Source organism: Myxine glutinosa, unplaced genomic scaffold (assembly GCF_964187855.1).
Source record: "Myxine glutinosa unplaced genomic scaffold, kmMyxGlut1.1 SCAFFOLD_993, whole genome shotgun sequence".
Taxonomy (NCBI): Eukaryota; Metazoa; Chordata; class Myxini; order Myxiniformes; family Myxinidae; genus Myxine; species Myxine glutinosa.
This window is the reverse complement of record NW_027617088.1, coordinates 38,603-63,382: the sequence shown is the minus strand read 5'-3', so window position 1 is coordinate 63,382 and position 24,780 is coordinate 38,603. Positions and strand designations below refer to the sequence as shown.

General features: G+C 46.2%; 2 protein-coding genes across 5 annotated transcripts in view; both read right to left on the bottom strand.

Moving 5' to 3' along the window:
* Window positions 1–24,780, bottom strand: part of LOC137438582 (uncharacterized) — a gene marked incomplete at its 5' end in the record, with an annotated part of 80,565 nt that overhangs the window by 23,661 nt on the left and 32,124 nt on the right. For 2 of the 4 annotated variants that reach the window (XM_078769039.1, XM_078769041.1), the window contains 2 exon segments: window positions 12,489–12,602; window positions 14,570–14,657. In XM_078769039.1, the coding sequence (XP_078625165.1) occupies window positions 12,489–12,602; window positions 14,570–14,657 (202 nt within the window). 4 annotated transcript variants of the gene reach the window in all.
* Window positions 15,205–17,100, bottom strand: LOC144889127 (uncharacterized). The gene has a single exon (XM_078769043.1). The coding sequence runs from the start codon at window positions 16,957–16,959 to the stop codon at window positions 15,349–15,351; it is 1,611 nt and encodes a 536-aa protein (XP_078625169.1). The 5' UTR covers window positions 16,960–17,100; the 3' UTR covers window positions 15,205–15,348.

The window sequence follows — 24,780 nt, the reverse complement described above, 5'->3', positions numbered from 1 at the left end:
GGATCGAGACGAATCCCGGGCGGTCGTGGAAGGTCCATGGTGCGGTGTACGAGAGCGAATGGTGCGCGTGTGAGAGAGAAGTGTGCACCGGAGCACGAGTGTGTAACAGGAGAGTGTGTTACAGAGTGTGCGATGGCCGAGGAGAGAGAATGCACACTGGAATGTGTGCGGGAAGAGTGCGTCGGAGAAGAGTGTGTTACGGAGTGTGTAACAGAGGAGTGCACACCAGAGCATGTTATTGGGTGTGTACCAAGAGTGCACACCCATGGACGTTACGGAGTACGTAACGGAAGAGTGTGCGCCAGGGTGTGCACGAGGGTGTGCGGTGGCCGATTGTGTTACGGAGTGTGTAACAGAAAAGTGTGCGGTAAAGGAGTGTGTGGAGGAAAGGTGTGTAATGAAGTGTGTGAGGGGTGTGAGTGCGCCTCAGTGTGCAGGTGCGAGTACAGAGTGCGAGAGAGAATGCACACCGGACCGTGTGTGGAAAGAGCGTGCTGTAACAAAATGCAGGGAGTGTATGGGAGGCGCTGGGACGCCTCGGTGTGCGAGTGTGGAGTGGGTCGCGTGTGGTGAGAACACGGCTCAAGCATCGACACAGACCGGGGTAGCGTTTAGCGTGACGGATAGCCGACGTGAGCCCTTGGTGAGTTGTGTGCTGCGGGGACCGGCGGGGATCAATGCCGCGGCGGTTTCACAAGGACCGACGTGCACGATTCGTGCCGGCCCCCGCCCTGTATGGTTGGTGCCGCGCTGTGGCGGGAAAGGCGATCGGCGAGGTTCAAGGGGAGGTAGGAGAGTTCGGAGCCGCGCCCCCTGGCGGGTGCAGTGCCGCGCCCCCTGGCAGGTGCGGTGCCGCGCCCCCTGGCGGGTGCGGTGCCCCTCCAAAATACGGGCAAAGTTGGATTGGTTTTGCCCTTGTGAGCACGCGGATTTAGGGAATGATACAGCATCATTGGCTTCATTATACCCTCCCCTTTGGCGTTGGCAAAGAGGAGAAAAGACACCCAGTCCGGTCCTTAGCAACCTTGAAGCCCGATGCTGTCCTCCTTGCTTCGAGATGAAAGTCCTCGTGGGCATTTTCTTCCAGAACACGTTGGTCTCATCTACTAGATAGTATTCATATAATACTTACCCTGCGCAGTCAACTTGTTGCGAGCCAACTCTTCTGTTTTTGAACTTCTTTTTTTTCTTTGATCCAATATAGCTGCCAGACCACGTGACCAATGACATCAAAAATTTATATTCTCTAATATAATTGTTGCATAGATCACACTCAATACATTTCAAACTGATCAGACTAAGTGTTCATGTTGTCCCTGTCGGATTATGACGTCATCATTATGGCACCAATGACGTCATCGTTAACACCTATACCCCATAGGGAGTTCTTTACAATGAGCGACGCTTCAATTTTTTCCATGCAGCGGTTTTGGAGATATATAGGTGCAACATTTTTCAGGTTTTCCAAGATGGCGCCTTTACCACATGACCATAATGGTGAAAATTTCGTGTCCATCAGACCAACAGTTGCTGAAAATTTTTTAATAATGATCGGATGAGTGTTGTACTTGTCGAATTATGACGTCATAACAAAGGCACCGATGACATCATCATTAACATATCTTATTCCCCATGGGGAGTACTTGACAATGAGCCAGGTCTCAATTTTTTCCCCTTTTTTTTTTTTGGTATACTGAATCGAGGCTCGTGAAAGAGCTGACATTTACTTCACAAACAAATCAACCAGACAAACAAAATATATGAAAAGAGGGAGCGGAAGACAAGAGAAGGGGAAGCACACAAACACTTGAGAGCACACAACATTTGAGAGCAGGGAGATGTGTGAGAGGGAGAGGGCTTGGGGGGATGAGGCGTGGGAAGGGGGGGGGTGGGAGAAGTATAAAACACAAGGACACCAAGGACTTCCAGGACAGAAGTTGGTATTTCAAAAAAGTGGAATTGGGGTGAAATTAGCAGGGGTAGAAAAGATCAAGGTTTTGGATGGGGGAAGATAAGAGATGGTTGTGAACAGCTGTTTTAAAGACCTGGAGGGTGGAGTGGGATTGAAGAGAGTGAGGGAGTTTGTTCCAGAGGCGGGAGAAAAGAGGAATGAAGGAGTGCAGGTGAGCAGAGAGTCTTGATTTTGGCAGTTTAACCATAAGAGGGTTGCAGGCAGATCTTGTGCGACCTGTAGGAATATTTGCGGGACAGAGCCCAGAGAGAGCTGGGGGGGCAAGGCCAGAGAGGAGTCGGTAGAAGACGGAAAGACCACCAACCTGCCTGCGGTGAGTGAGTGAGTGAGGCCCTTGGAGTTCGCTTCATCGCGGGAGATTCCAATGATTCTGAATGCTTTGGTTTCAACAGCGTGAAGACGAGCTAGGTGTGAGGCAGGAGCACCAGCCCAGAGGGGAGAGCAGTATTCCATTGAGCTGCGGATGAAAGCCTTGTATGTGGTGAGGAGCTCAGGTGTGCCAAGGAAGAACTTCGCACGACGGAGGATGCCCAGTCGGCGACTGGCTTTGGAGGCCAGATTTGAAATGTGGTTTTCCCAGGAGAGATCATGGCAGATAGTGAGACCCAAAAGCTTGAGTGACAGAACTTCTCAGAGAGGATTATTCAGAAAGTGGATGGGAGGGTTGTCCAGTCGGTCTTTTCGGAGAGACATCGTAAGAGTGTGAGATTTGTCAGGATTGAAAGACATGTTCCACTTGTTTGCCCAGTCTGTGATTTTGTCCAGGTCTGCAGAGAGTGAGGAGGCTGCAGACTGCCGATCTGAGGGATGAAGAATGGAGCGACAGAGAGTAGAGTCATCAGCAAAGAGATAGAGAGGATTTTCAAGAGAGTCAGAGAGATCATTGATGAAGACCAGAAAAAGCACAGGGCCCAGAACACTGCCTTGGGGAACTCCAGCCTGAACAGGAAGAGGAGATGAGAGAAACCCATTCAGGGCCACACGTCGACTACGACGAGAGGAAGTCCGCCAGCCATGCGTGGAGATTTCCATGGATACCAAAAGAGGAGAGTTTGGTGAGCAGAGCGGGGTGCCAGACAGTATCAAAGGCACGTGATATGTCAAGGGAGACAGCTCTAATTTCCTGTTTGGCATTGAGGACCTCCATCCATTGTTTAGAAAGCAGCAGCAGCATGTCCAGAGTAGAGTGACCAGGTCTGAAACAAAATTGATGATCAGAGATCAAGCCATTGGAGAAGAGGAAAGATTTCATATCTGAAGCAATGATGGATTCCATGGCTTTGCTGATAATTGGGAGAAGGCTGATTGGTCTGTAGTTGCTGGGATCTGTTTTTGCACCTTTTTGTGCAAAGCGGTGATGTTGGCAGATTTCCAAGCAGATGGCAGATGACCTTGAACAAAAGAGAGGGTGAAGAGAACAGAGAGAGGGAGTGAAAGAGCGGAAGAACATGATTTTAGGACCCGTGGGCTGATGCCGTCAGGTCCAGTTGCAGAATCAGAGTCGAGGGTTGACAGAAACTTTTCCACCTTGTCAGGAGGAAAGGACACAGAGTCCAGGAGCAACTGGGTACGACTGGGTACGGTGGGTAGAGAGAGATGGGTTTGGGACACAAGATTTAGAGGCAAACACAGAGTTGAGGCATTCAGCTTTTTCACGTGCGGAGTCAGCCGTGTGGCCGTTTGAGGTGAGGGAGGGGATGGAGGGGGAACAAACACCAGAAACAGATTTGACCAGACATAACCAGGATTTGGAAGAGGGAGACAGACAAGAGAGTTCTGTCCTGAGAACTGAGAGATATTGTTTCCTGGCTCTCCTGAGAGTGGACACACACTTGTTTCGGGCTTTGTGAAAGGAAATGAAATTTCCTTCCATTGGATTTGCTTTCCAGGAGACGAAAGCAAGTTGTTTCTGGGCAATAGCCTCACCACAAGATTCCGTGTACCATGGACGGGAGGAAGGGTATGACAACTGAAGACGAGATGGGATAAATCTGTGCATGAGAGAGAGCAATTTACTTTGGAAGAATTCCCAGGATGACTTGATGTCAGAGGTGGTAGAGATGGGAGACCAGTCCAGATGATTGATGGCTGCTTGAAGACCGTGCCAGTTGGCCTGAGTGAAATGCCAGACTCGTCGACGCTGAGGAGGCTCTCTGAGAATGGTCAGAGAGATGTCCACTTTAACAAGCAGATGATCAGATGAGCCGATTGGAGCAGAAGAAGAGCAGCAGACATTTTCAGGGAAGTTAGTCATAACCAAGTCCAGAAGAGAAGATGCTCCGTTGACTGAGACCCTGGTCGGGAAATTGACAGATTGTGTCAGTCCCAGTGAGTCACAGAAGTCCTTTGCTGAAGAGCCATGGCTGGTGAGAGAGGTACCCACACCCAGCCAACTGGCATGGTGACAATTGAAATCACCACATATGAGGAAGAGAGAGTTGGGATGGGTAGATAGAAGTTGGTCCATATTATCAGACAGCGAGATGAAGATGGAGTCATCACTGTTTGGTGGACGGTACAACACACATATGAACAAAAGGTGGGAGCGAAGGGGAAGCTGTAGCCAAAGGTATTCCTGGGGGTGAGGTGGAGAGAGGGCAGTGCAGGGTGAGTGAGGAGGAGTTTTTTATAAAGATAGCAACCCCACCCCTCCAGGACGAGGCTCAGGTCTATCATACCGGAGGAGGGAGTAACCTGGGGGAGATACCAAGGAATCAGATACATCATGAAGGAGGAAAGTTTCTGTTAAGCAGATCACGTCTGGTTTGTCAGAAGCAACCTGTATGGAGGGATCAGTCAAGTTTGAGCGAAGGCCCTGGATGTTTGAGGTCCATACTGTTAAAGAAGAGGAAGGGGGAGCATCGGATACAGAACAGGGGGGGGGGAGCGGTAGGGTAAGATGTGGAAGAGGAGGAAGAGGTAGGGAGAGCTGTTGAAGGTGTGTCAGAGATTTCAGAATAGCTTGGAGAAAGGGAAGAATGGGGCGGACAAAAGGTTTGATGGTGATTGGGTGAGGCGCAGTGAGGTGTTATTTGAGGAGGGGGAAGAGTCAGGCAGAAGGTTGAGGGAGATGAAGGTGAAAGTTGGATGGGGGAAGAAGCGGGGAGGACGCTTTGAGGAGGTGGGGTGAGAGGGGAGTCTAGGAGGGGAGGAGTGAGGGAGAGTCTCAGAGGGGAGGGGTGTGGGGGGAGTTTAGGAGGGAAGGGGCAAAGGGGGAGATCTGAAAGGGATGGGTGATGGGGAAGATTTGGAGGGGAGGGGCAAGGGGGAAGATTTGAAAGAGATGGGTGATGGGGATGATTTGGAGGGGAGGGGCAAGGGGGTAGATTTAGAGGGGAGGGGTGATGGGGAAGTTTTGGAGGGGAGGGGCAAGGGGGAAGATTTGAAAGGGATGGGTGATGGGGAAGATTTGGAGGGGAGGGGTGATGGGGAAAATTTGGAGGGGAGGGGCAAGGGGGAAGATTTGAAAGGGATGGGTGATGGGGAAGATTTGGAGGGGAGGGGCAAGCGGGAATATTTGAAAGAGATGGGTGATGGGGAAGATTTGGAGGGGAGGGGCAAGGGGGTGGATTTGGAGGGGAGGGGTGATGGGCAAGTATTGAAGGGGAGGGGTGATGGGGAAGTTTTTGAGGGAAGGGGTGATGGGGAAGTTTTGGAGGGAAGGGGTGATGGGGAAGATTTGGAGGGGAGGGGTGAGATTGGATTTTGAAAAATGTACGATTAATGGGAAACGAACATTTATTGCAAAATGAGTTTCTTGAGACCTTCGAGTCAAAAATACGTTTGAGGACGCTGAAGGATGGGTGGAGTTCTGGAGAGTTTAGGGAATGTATGAAAGAGGCACTGTAACTGTAAGAGATGGAAAAAAATTTTGGAATGAATAGATTTGGTGAGCAAGTCGAAAGCATCCTTTTATAGAAGAAGAAGAAAAAGATGTTATAGTATATGATAGAATACAGTTCTTCAGGGGACAGTTGAAACATTTTTTAACGACGTGAACACGTGATCACGAACAACGTGGTCGAAGAACGAACGAACAAATAAGAACGAACAACGGATAAGAACAGAGAAGGGGATTTTTTTTTTTTTTTTTTTTTTTGAGTTGAGATGAAAGCAGAGACAGAGACTGAACGTGAAACGTGAAAAATAGAGACCGAAAGTAATTGCGAGCGCAATCGAAGAACCGCTGAGACAGAAACAAAGCCTCAAGCCAAGGTCAGACACGGTAGCCTACTAGTACTACACTAGGCCCCAGAATACGCGACACGAACTAACCGACGATTCTGTACACAGGTATGAAAAACCAACACCAAGAATACTATTAAAGACACACCAATAGTTACACACACCGAAAGAAAGATACAGTTTCGACAAAAACACAATTGTGAAAAGTTACTTAACTTCGAAAGCGTGCGCGCATGGACAGCTTTGAAGAGACGTGACGTGACGTGACGAGAAGAGACGTGAAGAGACTTTGAAGAGATTTAAAACGTTAGACAAGTGGTCGATGTTCGGGGAAGTTAGGGGGAGAAGAGAAAATCTAAGAAATAAGCAATACAGCGAAGGAAAGAACTTAAATTCACAGAACACCTATGGGGGTAGGGAAGCCGAGAGAAACCAGGCCGTGCACGCGGTGGGACAGAAAACGATTAAATTATACAAAAGTTTGCAAGAATTGCAAATCAACACCAACTGGAAAACACACTGCAACACATGCACAATAAAAAAACGAGTAGAAATTGACGAAGACACGAATGGAAAATATACTATAACTTTGCTGCCGTGCAGAGGTCGAAGACGCTTCCTTGCTCCAGGGACCGGAAACGGAAGTTATATGGAGTGGTTGCAGAGATATAGAGGTGTGAAGTTTTTGCAAGATGGCGTCTGCACCACGTGATTTATGGCGTCATAATAATTATTAAAATATTCTACAAGAGGAGGCGAGGCACTCCTATGGCGAAAAATTCATGTCAATCGGACCAACGGTTGCCGAGAAAATGAATTATAAAATGCAGACACGTACAACACACGGCACACATACGTACCTGAATGCTTAACCCCGCTTTTCGCTTCGTGAGCGCAGGGTAACTACAATGAAGACCTCGTCCAATACATATCTCTTCTCCTCAATAAGCTGCGCAAGTTGAGCAGGGAAACTTTGAGCTGCTGTGGCACGCTCACCTGTGAGCTTTACCTTGCAGAGACCGTACCTCTTCTGAATGCGCTCAAACCATCCCCTGCTGCCTTGGAAGCGACTGGTGGCCCTTGTACCCAAATTACTCATGTTTACCGCATCACCCGCACCAGCCAGATGATCATTCATTCGCTTTGCCTTTTCATGAATCAGAGGTCCACTTAAAGTAATTGTCCTCTGGGCGTTGTCCTCTATCCACACATTTAATGCCTTCTCCGCAGCTTCGATGTGAACGTCTCTAACCTGGATAACCGCATTGGTGCTGGGTACTGCACTCACCACGACACTGTCCTGAATCACCTTCTCATTTTTAGCCGCGTCGCAAGCCGCTGGTCATAGAGTGCCCTCTGCTGTTGTTCTTCTTCTTCTTCTTTCTTGTTCTTGTTGTTCTTGCAGAGAAGACAAAACCTCAAAGCTCCACCCATTCTGGGAACCATAGCTCCACCCATTGTGGGAGGCTTCATATAAACAAATATCCACCATTTTATTAACTCGCATAGCTTTGAGACCTGTTTTGTAGGCCCGTGGTGTCTTCCTCTCTCACACAGTTTTCTTTCAAATCAAATTCGATATATCATTTCATTTTTCAGTCGCTAACATAGTTTTAGCCTCGGTTGAAAAAAAACGGGAAGAAAATCCGATGAAAGTTGCCCTTTATAGAACGAAATGAATTCTCAAAGGCCTGTAACTTCAAGTCCATTGAGATTTTTTTTTTTAAAATCGCGGCATGGTGTCATACACCGCCCGAAATAAGAGACGGGAAAATGCCGAGATATATATATTTTGTTTAAATCATGGTCAGTCATACACCGCCCGAAATAACAGACGGGAAAATGCCGAGATATATTAAAAATTCGTCCATTTGATGACAATCGTCACGATGAAATATTTAATTTATACGTCGTCACAATAATGTGGAGAGAGGAGCATAGCTTCGTTCACGTGTCGCCACACACGGGAAATTGCCGAGATTTTTTTTTTTTTATCGCGGCATGGTCAGTCATACACCGCCTGAAATAACAGATGGGAAAATGCCGAGATATATTAAAAATTCGTCGCCACACACGGGAAATTGCCGAGATATATTTTCACTTTGCACAAAAATAACATCAAGTAATCGAATCAATAGGAATGTCCTGTGCCTATAACATCGACGTTATAGGCACAGCTGCATCTAGGCATTGTGTAACATCGACGCGGCTTTTGTTTTAATTAAAACTTTTTGTACTTGTTCTTTATATAGCACACAATCGACTCGTTCACGCCATGGAGCCTGCCCACAGAGGCCACACTCTCACCTCTTGAGAGTCGGTCAAGCAGCTCTACTTTCTGGCTCAAGCTTATCACTTTTTTCTGCTTCTTAGGAGCAGACAGATCTCCTGCAGTACTCTTATGCTTAGAACCCATGATCAAAAGATGTGCGCAAAGGTTCATGAGCACGAGGAATCACAGGTCAAGCCAGCATGACAAGAAGAAATACTTAAACCGAGGACACGCTGCACATAAGTAGTCGTGCAGGAATTGTGGGTAGACGGAGGATGGGTGGGTGGTGCGACCATTGTTTGTGGGGATGGTGGCAGGAGATGGTTTTTGCACACGTACAGCTGCTTTATGCTTGACGTGTGTTAGATGCTTCTAGGACTTCTTCTTCTAGGACTAGGACTTCTATTAAAGGCTGATATATCTGATTAATTGTTGTTGTTTTTATCTTACACCGTATTTTGGTTTGATTTTATTACCAGCCAAGGACACAAGTCGCGATCTTTTTGGATTCGGATTCTACTTTTTGTGTCGACTTTTGTTGCTCCCATGAACGTCATTGTCTGTTCTGTGTTCTTGCTCTTGCACGAGCCTTGATGATGTATAAAAAAAAAAAATACAGTATTCTTTTATTATGCATCTCTATTAATATTAATTGTTTATCAATAAATCAGTGCTAGTGCGTGAGATCGCCGTACATGTAGCGACTGTTATTGATACGGGTCCCAACAGTGTTTCTATGTATGTCCGCACACTACGACATTTTCTTTCACTGGCAACGTATTTCGCTCCCAAAAACGTTTGTTTGTGGTTTGAACGCCAACCCCTGCCGTGTACCTTCACCCGATTATCTACTGTTGGAAAGGTAATCATCAATTTACTTGGTGGTTGTTGTTGTTGTTTAGCCCCAGACAGTTTTCTCGGACAAGCCTGCGGCACCTAATATATAATACAACCACTGAATGTGTTGAAGACCTTTGCACAGTGGTGTACATACATACACACATACATACATACACACATACATACAAGCACACGAGCATACACATGCAATTTAATCGGATGCATCCCACATATGACAAACCGCTACGAGATATGAAATGAAACTAGATCAATGCGACTGTCGCCAATATGCCTCCGTATAGTCCCACAACGGGTAGATGCCCTCTTTCACTGTCCTAAATATGAACAAGTTTGATTTAAATCCCTTCAGCTGTTTTGAAGTATCACATTTTCACCAGCCTTGACAGGTTTCACATCAATCGGTGAAGCTGTTTCACAGAAGGGAATATTTAAAATATCGGATTTCAAGCTAATATGGCTGCCACACCACATGACATTAAAAATGCACACACTGCAGATGTATGGGTAGGGGATCATGTTTGTGAAGTTTAGTGTTGATCGGATAAGGTTCGTTTTTCTATCCAAGATGGCTGCCAAACCACATGACCTATGGCGCCATTTTTTTCAAACTATATGCAACCGTGGTGCTCGATGATATTTGTAAAATTTTGCATCTATACGGTAAGTGGTTTCAGAGATATAATTATTTAATATTTTCCTTCAATCCAATATAGCTGCCACACCATGTGACCAATGATGTTTTTGTGATCATCTTTTAATCGCCATGCCTAGTCAATGACACACATAAGGCCAAAAAATATATATTGCTGGTCTCTGGTCAGACCAAAGTTCCAGAATTGATACGGCGATGCGGTTTTTTTTGGGTTTTTTTGAAAAGCATGGATTGCACATATAGAGGTGTTTTTTGTGTCCTCATGCCTTGCGGTCCCCTCCTCATCTGCCGTGGCACCGTCCAGAGAGAAATTAAAGACAGCCAATGGGACTTGTAGGCCTTTTTTGTAAATAATGAACACAAGCTTAAGTTATTTTAAAATGTATTTATTCTGAAAATCATTAAGTTCTTCAAGCATATTATAGACTGCCATTTCGATCTCGAGATCGCCTCGCCGTACCGTCAAACATTCCAATGCGTCCATCGCGTCAACAGTGCGCATGCGCAAGTGGTCTAACAGGCCGATGGTCTCCCACGATCTCTTCTCCCAGTCCACCAGATTATCACAGACACTTACAACTTCATGACAAACGAGATAGGATCAAGGCCTAACTAACGAGACGACCCGCAGCTCTCTAGGCCTTCTGGTTGCTTCACACGAACCCGACAAAGAACGTCTTCGTTTCAATAAATGACAATATCCAGCCGATATAGGCCTTGCATCACGTGAGCGTCGTCCATGGCAACCGGTTCCGGTCGCCATCTTGGGTGGCATAAACAACATGGCGGGAAAGCTGTCGTTTGATCAGACGGACCTGTCAGTTTATGCCCGTAGCTTGCCCGTTGAGGCGTTTTTGCGGTATTGCGAGAAACTGAGGCTGTCATCTGCCTGTGGACCCGTGTGGACCCACAAGTACGCCACACACCATCCACAGTACACACACACTCCACAGTACACACACACTCCACACGTACACCACACACACACCACACATACGCCACACGCACTCCACACATACACAAGTACACCACACGTACACCACACGTACGCCACAAGTACGCCACAAGTACGCCACAAGTACGCCACAAGTACGCCACAAGTACGCCACAAGTACGCCACAAGTACGCCACAAGTACGCCACACGTACGCCACACGTACGCCACACGTACGCCACACGTACGCCACACGTACGCCACACGTACGCCACACGTACGCCACACGTACACCACACGTACACCACACGTACACCACACGTACACCACACGTACACCACACACACTCCACACATACACAAGTACACCACACACACTCCACACATACACAAGTACGCCACACGTACGCCACACACACTCCACATGTACGTAACCAAATGCCTAATCCTGCTTTTCGCTTCGTGAGCGAAGGTAACAACCTCATGAGCCATATTCTCACCTGAGAGCTGCAGTCAAGGCAGCCATGAATCCGTTTTAGCGCGTTGTGTCGTCCGGAAAACGGTAGAATGACAAGCCCGATCCCTTATGAAATCGGGCTGTACATCCGACAGCACAACAACTCTTTACCATCGTGTAGGGGGCAATTTATATGTGAGACGAGTTTCAAATTGCCGTCATTACGTATGGTGGCAGAAGCAATGTTTTGCCACCCAAGCGGTCACGTGACTAAGACGATGACGTCACATGCAACTTCCCTATTGGATTCATGACGTCACGGCACACAAAACTACTCATATCTTTGGAACGGCTGGTTGGATTTGGACAAACTAAACGGAGTTTTGTAGGGAAGAACCGTGCGCGAACGTCGATACCAAATTTGAAAAAAAAGTTGTTGACGCGCAGGGTCAGAATCGATGCGCGCGCTGACAAGAACCCGGAAATATTTTTTTCTTGGCCTAATGTTTTGAGTCAATCGATGTGGTGGTTTGGGAGAAGATGTTTTTATAAGGTTTTAAGTTAAATCCAATATGGTTGCAAAACCATGTGACCTATGATGTCATCAATTTAATATTTCAATACAAATGGGTCATAGATCATCTGCATGCAATTTCATATTTTTAGGATAAGGAATTAGATTATAACATTTTTGGATGGTATACCACTTCACCTATGATGTCATCATTATCATGCTTTTGTTCCCCATTGGCAGTACTTGACAATGTGCCAAATTTAAAATTTTTCCATTTGGCGGTTTCCGAGAATTTTTTTTTAAATTATTTGCGTTTATTCTACGATGGCTGCTATACCACGTGACCTAAGACGTCACAATTGTGATAAAAACATTCTGCATGGGTGTCACTCCTACCCTGAATGTTTCGTCTTAATCGGACATGTGGCTGCTGAGAAAAACGAGGTTTAGCCCGTACAGACGGATGGCCGGACAACCCGAAAACATAATGCCTCTGGCCATCTTCGGGGCGGAGGCATAAAATAATTATTGGAAAACATTTAGATGAACCATTTACAAGAACAACAAAGCATTTGTAAAGTAAATCTGACAATGTCGTTCCAATTGGTGAGAAAGTGCAAAGTGGACAAACCCATGGTTGTACCTTATTCAGCTGCTCTTTGTGTTCAGGGGTTTTGCTGTGTTCAACAAAGGCTCTGGGGGAACGAAATCGGCGTTGGCAAGGAGTGCAGAATGGTTTGGCTCCATCCTTTGCCTGCTGAGCATAACACACATCTCAGTCAAGGGAATGGAGGCAGGGGGAGGAGTATAAGAAAATGGGAAAAGAAAAAGGCAAAATGGAAATTTGGGGAAAAATCCCAAAATGGTGCGAGGAAAAAAGGGTGGGATTTTAAATAATGTAAAGATAGATGGCCCTTTCCCTTAACACCACTCAGTCAAAACCCCATATCTGAAATACTAACAGATGAAAGAAGAAAACAATCTCCATTTACAATGATTTCATCAAATACTTACACCCAACATTCAATAAACCGGGCATTGAAGGATAAAAATTAATATATCACCATGAGTGAGCAGCATTTAAACCTTAAATCTGAAGAAACATTTGAATGTCTGGCAGTGAGGGGGCATCTTATTTACATGAAGGGGGTCCTTTACAGGGCCATGGCAGGTGAGGAGCTCAGTCCTTTTCTGTGTTGGAGGGTGAGGGGGGTCCTTGGTGCCCAGAGGCAGGGGGATTCCTTTTTTGGTGCTGGAGGTAGTGGGGGGTTCCTTTTTTGGGGCTGGGGGTAATGGGGGGGATTTATTATTGGGGCCAGAGGTGACTCATTTTTGGAGACGTGATTGGAGGGATTCCTTTTTGGTGACTGGGCAGGGAGGATTCCATTTCTGTACTGAGGGGCGGGAACCTTTTCTGCACAGAGGGTTGGGCTTTTCTGTGCGGATGGCTGAATTCTGCCTAGGTAAAGGTGGGACTTTCTGCATTGAAGAATAGACTGTACGGATGTGTAGTGGGATGGCCGAGGATGAGAGGTCATAGTGCGTTGTGGGAGGTTGGGGCACTGTGGCTTTTGTCCATTTTGCACATGTGCAGGTAGTAAAACTGCATTCACTTAATAACTGCATTGTGATCATTTGCAGCAACTGTATTTAAAAAATTTAAAGTTTTGTTTGTTGGAAAAAAAGGTTTTTTGTCTTGTGGGGTTAATAACAAAAATACTTATGGGGAATTACACTATTTAATTTCTTTTGTCATATAATGAAAACCACTTCAAGACAGGTTTTTAATGCTTCATGTTATTAATCACCTTGAACCACAACAATTTCAATGTGATTTCTGAACGTTCTAAGAAACGAATACAGTCGGACCCTGATATTCACGGGGGATACGTTCCTGGGAAATGCCACAAATTGCGAAACCGTGAATGGGGGGGCATTGTTTCAATGGAAAAGGGGGGGATTGGTTCTCGAGTCGCAAAAATCCACGAATAGAGAGGAACAAACCGCGAATGGCGAGGCAAAATCCCCAAATGGTGAGGCAAATCCAGAGAATGTCGACGATAATCCGTGAAGGTCGAAAGTCCCGGAAATGGCGAGACAAAACAGGTGAATGTCGGCGATTATCCCACAAATGGCGAGGCAAATCCCGCGAATGTCGACGATATTCCGCAAAGGTCGATGAAAGCGCGAAGCTCAAGGCAACGAATGTAGAAGCAGATCATGCTCACACCTCGTAAAAGATGATTTTTTGCGTATGTCCAGCTGCTTTGTGCATAGCTGGTGAAAGATGCATTTTATAAATGTGTCGAGCTAGCGGCTTGTGAAAATTATTTTTTTGTGGCCCGAAAAACCGCGAATTCACAGGACACTTTCCGCGAATAGAGAAACAGGTCGCACCATGAATAGTGGAATCGCGAACAGCGGAGTCCAACTGCATTTTAAAACCTGCCTTGAAGTCGCACAAATAATGGAACAAGAGAAATTAAATATATCTGAAAGTACTTGAAAAGGAAGGGTAGGAGATTTATGGTAAAAAATAAAAATACACATTTGTTTGAAAATGCAGGATTAAAAGAGCGATGACAGCTATTCATTTCAAATCCTGAGGTTCAAAGCCGTGTGGGTCATCTCGAGTTCGAAAGAGGATCCAAAGTTGGGGGCATTTGGTTGTGAAATTTGTGAGGGACATATGGGGCAGAGCACGGAGATGGCCAGAAGAAAGACCTTGTGTGCGGACGTGCGCCGATGGGAGATGATGGTACCAACAAAGAGTTCCTGGCAGATGGAGCACCATCTCTTGCACAGCCTCTTTCTGCATCACAACACGTGATTGTCAGTGGTCAAGACAAAGGCGACAACACAAAGCAGGGAGAGGGAACCAGGAGGAAATTAGTGCAGGAAAAAGGGCAGGCTGTTCTGCTCAGAAACGGAATCATCTTTTAAGGGTACTTTAGGGATCAATATGGGGGAAAATAAACGGGCATAATTATGAAAGAAAAAAAAAATGTATTCATACAGATCCAAGAACTTGCATAATGAGTGAAATTGTTATGCATTGCTGATGTAAAAGCAATGTTTTTGGTATCATGTTCTAGGGAAACTCACTGTGGGACCCATTAATTAACAAATACAACATGGCAAGGAGAAGGTTGAGGAAACTTGATGGGTTAATGGAAGGAAACGCTATTTATATAATAGTGACAGAGCATAACGAGATGCAATTGATCAAACAAAACGCAAAGTAATCAGGAAGAATGAACTAAGAAAGACAAAGTGGGGAACAGGTAGATTTGAAAGAAGAGAAAAGAAGATGCAAACGCGAGGAGGGCAAAAGTAAGTGAAGTGGATATTTTCCCAAAAAGTGTGTTTGAACAGCAAGATATTTGGGGAATGCACCACATACAATTGAGACCTAAAAGAAAAGAAATGGTTTGATTGTTGCAATGTTACTTGTAAGTAACCATTTGAAGACATTTGGTGAGAACAAATAGATTTGCATATTTTCAAATTCCTGCCTCGAAATAGGATGGCAGAATGAAAAAGAAGAGAAGAACAAAGACAGAGGGAGAGGAAACAAGAATTAAGTCAGAGGGGAAGAAGGATATACTAAAAAAAGGATAGCAGGGCTTGGGGGGAGAAGAAAGAAGAGATACCCAGGAAAGAAATAAGTAAGAGAGAAGGAGAGTGGGATGGGATGAGTGGAAGGAAGGGCCGAGAAAGAGGGAGGAGAAAGAAGATGGAGGAGAGTGAGAGGGAGATGGAGGAGAGTGAGAGGGAGATGGAGGAGAGTGAGAGGGAGATGGAGGAGAGTGAGAGGGAGATGGAGGAGAGTGAGAGGGAGATGGAGGAGAGTGAGGAGGAGATGGAGGAGAGTGAGGAGAGTGAGGGGGAGATGGAGGAGAGCGAGGGGGAGATGGAGGAGAGCGAGGGGGAGATGGAGGAGAGCGAGGAGGAGATGGAGGTGAGCGAGGGGGAGATGGAGGTGAGCGAGGAGGAGATGGAGGTGAGTGAGGGGGAGATGGAGGAGAGTGAGGGGAGATGGAGGAGAGTGAGGGAAGATGGAGGAGAGTGAGGGGAGATGGAGGAGAGTGAGGGGGAGATGGAGGTGAGCGAGGGGGAGATGGAGGAGAGTGAGGGGAGATGGAGGAGAGTGACGGGGAGGAGAGTGAGGAGAGATGGAGGAGAGTGAGGGGAGATGGAGGCGAGCGAGGGGAGACGGAGGAGAGCGAGGGGAGACGGAGGAGAGCGAGGGGAGACGGAGGAGAGCGAGGGGAGACGGAGGAGAGCGAGGGGAGACGGAGGAGAGCGAGGGGAGACGGAGGAGAGCGAGGGGAGACGGAGGAGAGCGAGGGGAGACGGAGGAGAGCGAGGGGAGACGGAGGAGAGCGAGGGGAGACGGAGGAGAGCGAGGGGAGACGGAGGAGAGCGAGGGGAGACGGAGGAGAGCGAGGGGAGACGGAGGAGAGCGAGGGGAGACGGAGGAGAGCGAGGGGAGACGGAGGAGAGCGAGGGGAGACGGAGGAGAGCGAGGGGAGACGGAGGAGAGCGAGGGGAGACGGAGGAGAGCGAGGGGAGACGGAGGAGAGCGAGGGGAGACGGAGGAGAGCGAGGGGAGACGGAGGAGAGCGAGGGGAGACGGAGGAGAGCGAGGGGAGACGGAGGAGAGCGAGGGGAGACGGAGGAGAGCGAGGGGAGACGGAGGAGAGCGAGGGGAGACGGAGGAGAGCGAGGGGAGACGGAGGAGAGCGAGGGGAGACGGAGGAGAGCGAGGGGAGACGGAGGAGAGCGAGGGGAGACGGAGGAGAGCGAGGGGAGACGGAGGAGAGCGACGGGGGAGGAGAGCGACGGGGGAGGAGAGCGACGGGGGAGGAGAGCGACGGGGGAGGAGAGCGACGGGGGAGGAGAGCGACGGGGGAGGAGAGCGACGGGGGAGGAGAGCGACGGGGGAGGAGAGCGACGGGGAGGAGAGCGACGGGGAGGAGAGCGACGGGGAGGAAAGCGACGGGGAGGAGAGCGACGGGGAGGAGAGTGACGGCACGAGAGGGTGTGAAAGGGTGGGAAAAGAGGAAGGGAGAGGAGGGAGAAAGAGGGGAAGGGGTGAGATGCAAAGACATACAGTCACAGATGGATATTAGGGTGCATCAAACGCCCAACTATTTTTTAAAAGATGTTGGATTGATCTGTCCCAAATTTTATTTTGTTCCAATCATAAAATAAAGTTGCTATGCAAAATTTGGTAAGGTTTGGACATCATCTTCTGGGTCCACCTCACCATTTCATATTTTGAGTCGGTGGTATCAGAGTTGGAAATTTGACACGCAGCTGTTTTGAGGCCCATAAATAAAAATGAAAGGATTGACTGATTGCTACATATAATAACTCTTTGTAAAGGTATTATTGTGCTCTGTAGCAATATATCATCATCATAGGGATAGGGATACAATTCATTTATATACAAATAGTCCAAATAATGATTTTTTTCAAAATATGGATATAAAGCTAAATGAAGAGTATTTTTTAAATATAATATATAAATTAAAGAATATCCTGAATGTTGTAGTCATCTTGTCTTTACAGAGATCTTTTAACTAGACAAGATGATTAAAACAATTATTAGGCTATACTCTAATAAAATTGGATAATTGATTTATTTGTTGTACATAATTATGAAATGACATTATTGTTACTAATACTACCTTTTTCTTTCAGATAAAACAATGGATGGCACAGTAAAGAAAGCATCTGTTGCAACAAGAGAGTCCACCAAGGTGTTTGGTCTTGGAAGTGCCATAACTGAACAAGATTCCCAGATCAATGGCACCAGACTTCCAACTTGTTTACAAGTACTACGTTGTTTCATGTGGCACACGGAAGATGGCAAACTTGAACGACGCTCTCGGTGGGAATCAGCAAAGCTTGTACTGCAGAAAGTGACACCATTTTATGGCAAGGCTAATATTCCTATCATCTCTGAACGCAAGGCTATTGAGAAATTTATCAAACTTGCAGATGATAATTCCAAGCTTAGATCAATCCCTATCAACCGAAGAACAACTCCAGCAAGCATCACAAAGGTGAATCAAATGGAGATGAAATTTATGGAGACATTTCCCTTGTGGCCCAATGATGCTAGTTCTCACATCAAGAATCCTGAAGACTTAGCATTCCTGGAATCTATGAAGACAGATCGCTGTGCAACATTTGGCTGCCAAGATAAATTGTTGGCAGATAAGATGCAGCGTAAAGTGAACCGCGAGGAAAAAGAATCAGAGAGGCGAGCAAGTATGGAGCTGGAGTTCAACATAAATACTACAACCACTGTGTATAATATTAGTGACAGTGATGAAGAAGTAACTCTTGGACCTTCAACAAGCACACCAACAACCTCAAGAAGTCATCATCGTTTAGTTAGACCTGGCACATCAGTTTTCATTCCACATGACATCCTGAAGAGACCCAGTCTTGTTTCACTGGCAACAAGGATGAAGATGACACCAACCCAACAGGCTGCTTTCACAGAAGCTCTTATTGAAGAAACAGGAGGGGATGTAGCGAAGGTGTCAACATCATATGCTACAGCAGATAAATCAAGACGCAAAATTGGACAGCATATTGCTACTACCTGTAAGGACAAATGGATACCTCCGAAGCTTGCTACGTTGCACTGGGACTCAAAGCTGCTTCCATGCTTAACTAACCAAAACACTTTTGAAGAATGCCTGGCTGTGCTTTTGGGTTCTCAAACTGATATGAAGCTGCTGGGTGTTCCATCCCACAAGCCTGGAACAGACCGTAAATCTGGAGATATAATTGCTCAGCTGACTAATAACCTACTTGAATCATGGAACTGCCAAGAGAATGTTGTCAACTTGACATTTGACACAACTGCATCTAACACCGGCCACATCAGTGCAGCTTGTGTAACAATTCAACAACGGCTTAACAAAGCTCTTCTGTGGTCAGGCTGCAGACACCACATTGGTGAAGTCATTCTTACGCACATTTTTACTGATCTTAAAGTTGAAGCATCTAAGTCACCAGATATCTTCCTCTTCTCAAGGTTTCGCAAGAACTTTGAAATGTTTCCACACACATTCAATGAACCACTTTCACGATTTGATCCATCAACTAAATGAAGCAGCAACAAGTTTGACAAGTGACTGGCAAAATAATGTTCTCAGACTCTGTCACACCGAGCAATCTCTAAGACGTGATGATTATTTGGAATTTGTTGATCTGTGTACTGTATTCCTTGATGGTGAAGTAGCTGAACATCAAATAACCTTCAAGCGTCCTGGTGCACTGCATAAAGCCAGATGGATGGCGAAGCTCCTCTACTCAATCAAATTATGTCTCTTCGAAAAACAAATCGCTGATCTTCCAGCAGGTACAATTACCACAGAAAAACAAGTGCCAAAGATCAGAGAATTTGTCACGTTTGTCACTCTAGTATACAGCTCCTGGTGGATGACATGTACCTCTGTCACCGATGCCCCATGGAATGACCTGCAGCTCATCTCCAAACTGAAACAGTATGAAGCTGTCAATGCTGGAATCTCAAGAAGTGCCCTGAAAGCCTTCAAACGACATCTCTGGTACCTCACAGAAGAGATGGTTCCACTTGCCCTCTTCAGCTCAGTTGTTCCTCATAACCATCGCCGTGCTCTGGCAGACAGACTTCTGGAGGTTCAGCCAGATTTTCCAGTAACCAACCCACAAGGACGGTTTGGTACTGGGTTTGGAAAGCCCAGATTTCCTGATGACTTGACTGAGAAGACCACTCTGGCTGATTTTGTTGGACCAGATTCATGGTACCTATTTCATCATCTGAAGCTTGACTGGGCATTTATAGTTACCGATGTTCAAGAATGGACTAACTCTGCAGCCTACCAGACATCATGGACTAATGTTGAAGCCTTGAATGTGGTGAATGACTCTGCAGAAAGGGGAGTTAAGCTTAGCTCTGACTTCCTTTCAGCAGCCAGAAGTGAAGACCACTACCAAAATGTGCTACAAGTTGTTGAGCACAACCGCAAGGAGAAAACCGAATCTTCGAAAGCGAGCAGCTCAAGACTAAACTGTCAGAAATATCCATGAAAACTACAGTATCTTTGTTTTGTTTCTATTTTCATGTTCATCCATAGTCAGATGTACTCGTATTAAGATGATAAATGCTAAGATTGTGTATATATGATTCTACTGTAATAAAAATTATATCATTCTGGTATCTATAATACATATGATTATACCAATAAAATCATGATTTTGACTATTTGTGTATAAGTGAATTATATCCCTATCCCTATGATGATTATATATTGCTACAGAGCACAATACTACCTTTCCAAAGAGCTATTGTATGTAGCAATCGGTCAATCCCTTCATTTTTATTTATGGGCCTCAAAACAGCTGCGTGTCAAATTTCTGACTCTGATACTACCGACTCAAAATCTAATTTGCTGAGGTGGACCCAGAAGATGATATCAAAACCTTACCAAATTTTGCATAGGAACTTTATTTTATGACTGGAACAAAATAAAATTGGGGACAGATTGTTTTCTTGACATAGGGGCGTTTGATGCACCCTAATGGATATGCGATGCATATGCACGCGGATGCCGATGCAAACGCAGACACCGATATTGACGGAGATGGAGATTGATGCCGACGTGGACAGAAGTCGACACTGGCGCCGAAGCAAACGGAGATGGAGACCCAGATGGAGACGCAAGTGGGCGCCAACGCAGAGAGAGACGATATCTGAAGAATTTTTCCAACTTGGTGACTGCCCAATTCATTGACTTTCTAGATCAATATCTGGGAACTGTCAATCATTGAGGTTTTGAGTATTAAATCAATTAAAGAGAGTGAGGGAAAGAAAAAGACAGAAGGACAAAGAGCAATCAAAATAGATTCAAACAAGTTGGTGGATCACGATGTAAAAACATTATCAACTCGTATTTTTCTTGTTAAATCTCCACTGGCTCAGGTGTAACAGTTTACCTCTGCCAAGAGTGGTAGGACAACTGCCATGAGCAAAGGACAATTTTGCAATTGTCAGTGTAAAGAAAACTCCAAAGGTTGTCGTTTTGGAAAGTAAACAAATGTGTTGTTTATAAATGTTATCCCGTCAGTACCAAGCTACACATGCGCAGAGTATAGATACTGTAAGAAAAGGCACGTCGGTAACACATGAGTGGTACCACACTCGGTCAGGGATGGGCCTGGGTTGAGCAGACGGCACATGTGTGAAACATTAGGTAAAATGGCCATTTCCGAGTCGCGAGCTGCTGCTGTAATTTGTCAATAAACAGACAGCACATCTTACTCAGCCTCGTTTGTAATATGGATGCACCTCCTCTCATATGAGGGAATAACAAAACAGATGCAAACAACAGAAAGCGAGTTGGGTTCATGTTCCAATGTTCCATGGGCAGCATGAGTGTGGCAACCAAGTAAATAAAAAAGTAAACACACAAAACAAATTATTTATTTTACTACAATGTTTGTGTGCACTAATGTCATGAATTAAAATATAACTGATCATTAGCAAAGTTTTGCATACAGAATATGCAACTTGAATAGATGTCTACAAACATGCATGCAGTAAACGTTTAACTATTGTGGGTTTCGACCAATCGTGGGCAACCTATTGTGTTCCGATTTAGTTATCGCGGGATTTCATTTCAGACAATTACCATTTTTAAGCCAAGACGAGTCATCGTTTGTGTCCATATGTACGATTACCTCCCATTATGAGCCTTTTGTTGTTTCTCGTGCACAGTTCTAATGGAGCCCAAACGTAAAATGATGGACAAAATGAGTTGTGCCAAAAGGTGGAGAAAGGTTATGATGTTGAGCAAAAAAATCGAGTTGTTAGGTAGGTTGGCAAGAGGTGAAAGTGCGGCATCAGTGGGCTGCATTACGGGATCAATGAATCAACAGTGCGGTATATCCGTCGAAGTGAGTCAAATATCTGTGTGACTGGTGTAAGTGTTGCCACCAGCACTGCGGAAAGCACAAGTCTCATTCCAGTCCCACAATCCTAATATTGAAATGATGGAAAAGCCCTTGATGTATGGATCGAGGACCAACACGCAGAGAAAAAGTGCCTTTGAGTGGACAGGTGATACGGGATAAATCATTGGGGATTTATCAACGTTTCCACAAGACACCTGAGGCCGAAAACTCAAGTTCAACCACGGCTACCAACAAGTTCCATGCCAGCAAGGGCTAGTTTGAGAAATTCAAAAGAAGATTCAGCCTCCATCATGCAAAATTAGTTGGGGAAGCAGCATCGGCAGACCATGATGCTGCGAAAAACTACCCACCGCAGCTCATGGAATGAATCAAGTCGAACGGATTTATGCTGGGGCAGGTTTTTAACGCTGACGAGATGGGCTTATTTTGGAAGAGGAAGAGGATGCCACATCTTACCTTCCTGTCCAAGCAGGAAAGATCTGCTCTGGGGTTTGAGGTGGCTATGGATCGGCTTGGCCTTCTCCCATGTGGAAATGCAACAAGAGACTTCATTATAGAGCTGATGCTTCTCTTCCGATCACTGAATCCCCACGTCCTCCAAGGGAAAGAACAAGAGCCAGCTCCCCATTACATCCGCATCTTTCGAACCTCCACTCCTCCCTCGTCCACACTATGCACACTAATTGCATCGTAATCTCGAGATAAATATTGTGGTTTGTATTTACGGCAGAGTATGTAATATTCTTACCCTCACCCACCTCACTGTTTTGGGATTAATTTAAAAGGTAAACGAATTGTTTTTGTTTATTTTACACTGCATTTATTTTATTTGCATGTTTATTTCAATGTTAATATGCTTCATATATATTTTACATGTTATATCAATTGTAATGTGTTTATTTCTGGCTGCCGCCTCCCTTCCTCTATATTTTCTCGAAGCCCAGGAACCAAATAAAACTCAGGGCCTATGGGAAACGGTTAACTAGAACGCGGTTTACATATTGCGACATTTTCGAGGAACGTAACCCCCACTATAGTTGGGGATTTACTGTGTGTGGCGTGTGGATATACCGTCGGACCCCGCTATTCGCGGGGGATACGTTCCTGAAAAATCCGAGAATAGCGAAACCCGCAAATAGCGGGGCATTGTTTCAATGGAAAAAGGGGTGATAGGTTCCCGAGTCGCGAAAATCCACGAATAGAGAGGAACAAACTGCGAATGGAGATTCAAAATCTGTGAATGGGGAGGTAAATCCCGAGAATGTCGACGATAATCCGCGACGGTCGATGAAAGCCTCAGAAATGGCGAGACAAAACCCGCGAATGTCAACGGAAATCCACGAAGGTCGATGAAACTCCAGTGGATGTATGCCGCAGCATTGTTTCATTGGGGAAACGGGGGATAAGTTATAGGTACCCGGCGGTTCCTGATTCATAGAGATAATTTTTAAGTTTTAAATGTTTTCGACCGCAAATGCACACGATTACAGTTTCACAAAAAATGCTTACAAATTTTTTAAAAACGACAACACCAGGTACCATTTCCAATTTATTGAAGGAATGTGCTTATATACTGAAACGCAAAAGAAACTTACCACCTTTGAAACCTTTAAATATCAACAATAACACTGCGTGTAGTAAATGTGTGAACTTATTTGTGGACAATAGTGTCCTCACTGTCAGACAAAACGGTCACGGATGGTCACTTGAACCTTCAATGGTCACTTCATAGCACAGCTGTTGAACAGCCGTTTTGACTGTCAGTGATTAGCCAAGGGGTACGGGATGATTTTAATGAGCTGCACGTGATGTCTTGATATTGGCTTTAAAAAGGCCAGTGCAAAATGGGCATTTCAATCAACATGCCACGATTGTCAAGGGATCAACGGCAGCGTGCCCTGGGCATGCTGCAAGGCGGACTGAGCTACCGTGAGGTGGCACGTCGCCTTGGCTGTTCACACCAGACGATATCGGCCCTGGTGGACAGAGACACCCTCCACAACTCTGCAGATGACAGACCTCAATCAGGGAGGCCAAGAGTCACCACTGCAGGCAGGACAGGCAGATGGTCCGGTCACCTGCGGGATCGATTCCGTCCAGCATCACGCACTGCGGCAGAAACTCCGGAGCGTGCAAACCCACGGATCTCCAATGATACTGCACGAAGACGACTGCATGACTATGGTCTGACTGCCAGAAGACCATACAGAGGCCCCGTGATGACGGCTGCCCATCGCCGCAACCGACAGAGATGGTGCCAGCAGAATCAGCGGTGGACCTTGGCGCAGTGAAACGAGGTCGCTTTCAGCGATGAGTCAAGGTTCTGTGTGGACAGTCCTGATGGGCGTGAGCGTGTCTGGAGAAGAACTGGCGAGCGATATGCCGATTGTTGCGTGCGTCAAGCCAACAGGTGGGGTGGCCCAAGTGTGATGGTGTGGGCCGCCATATCAGGCCGGTACAGGACGCCACTGGTGGTTGTAGATGGGAATCTTAATGCCCAGCGGTATGTGGATAACATCCTGCGACCTCATCTGCTGCCATTCCTGCTAGACCACCCAGAACTGAGAACCTTTCAGCATGACAACGCTCGTCCCCATGCTGCTCGCTTTCCCACTGCATTTCTCCAAGGCGAGAACATCAACACCATGCAGTGGCCTGCGCTCTCCCCTAACCGGAATCCCATAGAGCACCTGTGGGATGAGCTTGGGAGACGCGTAGTTGGCAGGGCCAGGACACGGGCAGAGCTGCTTCAGACATTGAGGACTGAGTGGGACAGAATCCAGCAGCAATCCATCCAAAGACTGGTAGGCAGTATACGCCGACGATGCACTGCCTGTATCCAAAACAATGGTGGCCACACACGCTATTGAAAGGGGACTGACATTGCACCCTGTGCTGTTCTGTACTGTAGAACAAACTGATGAGATAGTGTATCTTGGTCAAAAACTTGACAT